We start from the raw sequence: 5026 nt of genomic DNA, 5'->3' as shown, positions 1-5026 counted from the left end.
TGGGCACCAACCCCGAGCTCTGCTCTGCTGCCAGCAGCTGCTGCCCTGAAGCCAAAGGACACCCTGGTCCCCACATGCTGTCACCACGGAGCAGCTGCCCCTTGCTCAGGGGGTCCCTTCGCTTGCCCCAGCCCTGCACAGGGTCAGGCCCTGCACCCATGGGTGCCACGGAGCCCTGGGGAAGGGGACATCCTGCAGCACCAGGACCTGCTGAGGGGCTGCCCCAGGATGTCCCCACAGACCTCTCCCCATCCAGTGCTCTGTGAGAGCAGTGCCGGTGCTGCTGCTCTGCCAAAACCCTCTGGTTTCTGGACAGTAGAGGGAAAAAAAAAAAAAAATTAAGGGGATTTTTTTTATTTTTTTCCCTTTTCCGTAGTTGACTCTACGTCCAAACTTCCTGAGAGCAGCTCCAGCCCTCCCTCCGCTTCCGACGGCCGCGCTGCGCCATCCCGGCCGGCCAGGCCAGCCCCGCGGCGGGGCCGCTGCGCCCTGACCCTGCCTGTCCCCGCGGCCCCCGGCCAGGTGAGTGCCCTGTCCCCTCCCGGGGCACCCTGGGGCTGGCTTGGGCGGGTGGCACCGTCCCCTGCTGGGCGCTGTGGGAGGGGGACAGGACGGTCACTGTGTCCCCAGCGCCCCGGGGAGGGGCACGGGATGGTGCAGGTTCCAAGGTGAGGGGACGCTGGTGGCCAGCGGGTGGGGCACGGGACAGTGCTGCGACAACCGAGGTGACCCCAAAGCTGACCCTGACTCTGCCCCTGCCCCTGACTTGCAGCCGTGCCCCCCTCGCCCTCAGCCAGCCCCATCCCTGCGGGTCCGCCGAGGAAACGCGTCAGACCCCGGGCTGTGGCGGAGGAAGCGCCGGGGCAGAGATAGCGGCTGTGGGGTGGCCACCACCTTGTCCCCCGCAGGGACAGGGCAGGGCAGCTCCCCTGCCCTCACCCCACACGCTCCTTTCAGCCCCATCACGCGTGGGATGCTCCTCATCCCACCCGCGGGGCTCTTACGGACACCAGTGAGGAGAGCAGCACCGGGTCTGGGGGTGTCTCTTGCCGTTTTGGGGGGGCTGAGCCCCTCGGTGAGGAGCAGATGGGACGTGCCGGCAAGTACTGATGACTCCTTGCTTTTCCTGCCAGCATCTCCCCGTGGTTCCTGTTTTTCCCAGGAATGCTGGGACCCCCCTGGTCCCCCCAGGTTGCTGGAAGAGGGGAATGAGGCTGGGGATGAACTCGGGGCTCCCCTGGCCCTCCCCCCTCGGCAGGGTCCATGGGAGGGAATTTTGGCAGCGGATGAGCAATTAATTCCTCACTGCCGGGAGTTGAAGGGAAATGGGGGGGAAACTTTCCCACTGACACTTTTTCCACCCCAAACCGGATGCTCTGGCCCCAAAACACAGCGCGGGCTCTGCTGAGGGGGAGGATGAACCCAGGGAGCACCTTTGGGGTGTCCTATGGCCGGAGCAGCAAGGAAGCCCCGGTAAATCCAGCTGTGCTGATCAGGAAACCTCTGTTTCCTCCTTGGCACACGGCAGTCCTGCCCCGAAACGCTCATCCCGGTAAACAGCACGCCCGGCACGGCGGGCTCGGGGCTCACCGGCCCTCCCAGCCCGGCCCCCGGCTGGAAACGCTCCTAGAGCCACCCCGGCAGAGCCGGACCCTCTCTGGGTTGAGCAAGAAGCTGCTGGATCCAGGAAACTCAACTGGGAATAAACACAGAGCGAGTTGAAGTGGGGCCACGCGGCGCCGTGCCAGGGGCTGGAGGTGCCGTGCCCAGCCCCACCCTGGCACCCCGGGCTGCCAGATCCGGCAGCATCCCCCCCTTTAGCGTGGGGTCTCCAGGACAGCTCGGGGTGATGCTCCAGATGTGTCCCGCGGTGTCTCAGGATGCTGGGATGAAGCTGGTGGGGCCACCCAGGCTGCTGAGTGGCCATGCCTCAGTTTCCCCTTGGCACAGGCCAGCGCTCAGGGAGCAGCGGGGCCGGGGCTGTTTTTCGGGCTGGAGGAATGCAAAGCCAGCCCTGCAGGGAGGTCGGATGTGGAGCTGGGGCCGGGGGCGGTGGGTGGGGAGCGGGAATGTGCGGAGGCACGGGGTGAAGCCGTGGTCTCTCCGTGCAGGATGCTGCTGCGGGCCGCGGTGCTGGCGGTGCACGCCGGGCTCCTGGCTGCCCTCCGGCCCGGAGACCCCAACGTCTGCAGCTACTGGGAGAGGTAGGAGTGAGGGGGCAGGGGAGGGGGACAGCGACAGCGGTGGGGTCTCCCAGGACCTGCAGTCACCCCGAATTCCCCCCACCCGCAGCTTCACGGCGCCAGTGAAGGAGTCCTACACCAAACCGCACGTGGTGTCCTCCAGCGAGCCCTGCCCCGGGGGTCTGGGCCTCCCCCTGCCCTGCCCACAGCAGAGGTGGGATCACCCCCAGCTCCCCAGAGCCCCTCGGGGACCACAGGGTGTCCCCAGGGCCATGGGGGGCTGGAGGGAGATTGTCCCACTGCAGGGTGTCCCCAGGCTCATGGAGGGGCAGTCCCACCCCAGGGTGTCCCCAAGGCTGCGAGGGGCTGGAGGGGGAATGTCCCACCCCAGGCTGGGACAAGGACAGTGAGGGGGCTGGGGAGGGGCTGGAGGGGGGTTGCCCCAAGCTCAGGGGGGCTGTCCCAGTGCCAGTGTCCCCAGGTTCATGGAGGGGCTGCAGAGGGTCTGTCCCCAAGGCCGGGGGCTGGAGGAGGGCGGTGCCAAGGGGCCATGGGGAGCTGAAGGGGGATTATCCCAACACAGCGTGTCCCCAAGCCCTGGGAGGACTGCAGGGGGGCTGGGGACAGTCCCAGTGCAGGGTGTCCCCAAGGCTGGGGCTCTGGGAGAGCTGTCCCAGGGCAGGGTGTTCCCAAGGCTGGGGGGACAGGGGGGCAGGGAGAGCTGTCCCTGGGCAGGGTGTCCCCAAGACCCTGGGAGGACTGGAGGAGAGCTGTGCCCAAGGCCAGGGGGGCTGGGAGGGCTGTCCCAGCACAGGGTGTCCCCAAGGCTGAAGGGACAGGGGGGCTGGGAGGGCTGTCCCGGTTCAGAATGTCTCCAAGGACATGCGGGACTGGAGGGGGGCTGTGCCCAAGGCCGGGGGGCTGGCAGGGCTGTCCCAGCACAGCGTGTCCCCAAGGGCAGCGGGGACGGGACGGTCACCGTGTCCCCTGGCGGCGCAGGGTGGTGTACCGCACCGAGTACCGCCAGGCCGTCCGCACCGACTACCGGCGGCGCTACCAGTGCTGCCAGGGCTACTACGAGAGCCGGGACTCCTGTGTCCGTGAGTGGGGCCGGGCTCGGGGGGGCCCTGGGGCTGTGGCCCGCTGCAGGGTGTCCCCAGAGCTCCCTGAGGACGCCCCGTGCTCGGCCGTGTCCCCGCAGCTCACTGCAGCCAGGAGTGCGTCCACGGCCGCTGCGTGGCTCCCGAGCTGTGCCAGTGCGAGCCGGGCTGGCGCGGCCCCAGCTGCTCCAGCGGTGAGGGCTGGGCACAGCTGGGCACAGCTGGGGGGGGGCACCCCCTGCCAGGGGTGGCAGATGGGGCAGCAGGATTCCCTGGAGGGTTAATGGAGGTGGGGGTGGGATGGGAATGTTGTGGGGTGGGAAGAGAATGGAATGGGTTGGGATGGGGATGGAGATTGGGATGGGCTGGGCTGGGCTGGGATGGGATGGGATAGGGGTGGAGATTGGGATGGGCTGGGCTGGGCGGGGATGGGATGGGATAGGGGTGGAGATTGGGATGGGCTGGGCTGGGCGGGGATGGGATGGGATGGGGGTGGAGATTGGGATGGGTTGGGATGAGAATGGGGAGTGGGATGGTTGGAATGGGGATGGAGAATGGGATGGGGAGGAATGGAGGTTGGGTTGGGTTGGAATGGGGATGGACAGTGGGATGGGCTGGGTGGGATGGGATGGGTTGGGATGGGGATGGAGGTTGGGATGGGGAGGAAGAGGGGATGGGAGCAGGGATAGGATGGATGGGAATGGGGTAGGGGTAGTGATGGGATGAGGATGGGATTGGAAAGTGGATGAAGATAGGAAAAGGACTTGATGGGAATGGACATAGGATGAGGATGGGCTGGGGAGGATGGCATGGCATGGCATGGCATGGCATGGGGACAAGATGGGGACTGAACAGGCATGGGTGGAGGGTTGGCAATGACATGGAATAGGGGATGGGGTGGGATGGGGGTGGGATGGGATGGAACAGGAAGTACCACTGCTCTCCCCCATGCAGAGTGTGATGAGCATTCCTGGGGGCTGGACTGTGGACAGCGCTGCCCCTGCCACCATGGGGCCCCCTGTGACCCCCTGAGCGGGGTCTGTTCCTGTCCCCCCGGCTTCACCGACCCCCTGTGCAGCCAGCCGTGCCCACCTGGCACCTACGGGCAGAGCTGTCACCTGCCCTGCCCCTGCCACCACCAGGCCCCCTGCAACGCCTCCACAGGCGCCTGCCTCTGCCCACCGGGGCTGAGCGGCCCCCTGTGAGTTGGGACCCCTTCCTCCGTGCCCTCCCCTCCTCTGCCAGCCCCAGGCAGGGTCCTGCTCACCCCTCACCCCCCACAGCTGCGAGGTGCCCTGCCCTGAGGGGATGTCCTGTGCCACCCCCTGTCCCTGCCAGAACGGGGGCATCTGCCACCCCTCCAGCAGCAGCACCTGCGTCTGCCCTCACGGATGGATGGTAGGTGGGCTGTGCCCCCCTCTGAACGTGCTCTCTGCCTCAGTTTCCCCTGCTGACCCTGGTGCTCCTTTGCAGGGGGAGATCTGCTCCGTGCCGTGCCCCCCCGGGCGCTTTGGGCCCGGCTGCCAGGGCGAGTGTCGCTGCCACAACGGGGGGCACTGTGACCCCCACGGGGGACAGTGCCAGTGCAGCCCTGGCTTCACTGGAGAGCAGTGAGCGTGGAACTGGGCACAGGCTGGGGGAAAAGATGGGCATGGGGGTCTGAGGTGATGGGGGGATGGAGGGGAGGGGCACGAGGGGCACCTGGATTGTGGGGGCTGGGGATACCAAGGGATGGTGGGGAGG

The 5026-nt window shown here is 67.3% G+C and overlaps 1 protein-coding gene across 3 annotated transcripts in view; it reads left to right on the top strand.

The window, feature by feature from the left end:
- Nucleotides 1-384: 384 nt before the first annotated feature.
- PEAR1 (platelet endothelial aggregation receptor 1) overlaps nucleotides 385-5026 on the top strand; it is an 11469-nt gene continuing 6827 nt past the window's right edge. For 2 of the 3 annotated variants that reach the window (XM_041397221.1, XM_041397220.1), the window contains exons 1-8: nucleotides 385-522; nucleotides 2112-2204; nucleotides 2293-2397; nucleotides 3183-3283; nucleotides 3385-3477; nucleotides 4238-4484; nucleotides 4567-4681; nucleotides 4757-4893. In XM_041397221.1, coding sequence (XP_041253155.1) covers nucleotides 2113-2204; nucleotides 2293-2397; nucleotides 3183-3283; nucleotides 3385-3477; nucleotides 4238-4484; nucleotides 4567-4681; nucleotides 4757-4893 — 890 coding nt within the window. In that variant the 5' untranslated portion in view covers nucleotides 385-522; nucleotide 2112. Of the gene's footprint in view, nucleotides 523-2111; nucleotides 2205-2292; nucleotides 2398-2498; nucleotides 3284-3384; nucleotides 3478-4237; nucleotides 4485-4566; nucleotides 4682-4756; nucleotides 4894-5026 lie in introns of those variants that run through there. The other variant, XM_041397222.1, reaches the window with a different exon arrangement.

The sequence above is a fragment of the Onychostruthus taczanowskii genome, unplaced genomic scaffold (genome assembly GCF_017590055.1).
Source record: "Onychostruthus taczanowskii isolate IOZ18803 unplaced genomic scaffold, ASM1759005v1 scaffold138, whole genome shotgun sequence".
Taxonomy (NCBI): Eukaryota; Metazoa; Chordata; class Aves; order Passeriformes; family Passeridae; genus Onychostruthus; species Onychostruthus taczanowskii.
The sequence above is the reverse complement of the archived record's forward strand: the minus strand, read 5'-3'. Positions and strand labels throughout refer to the sequence as shown.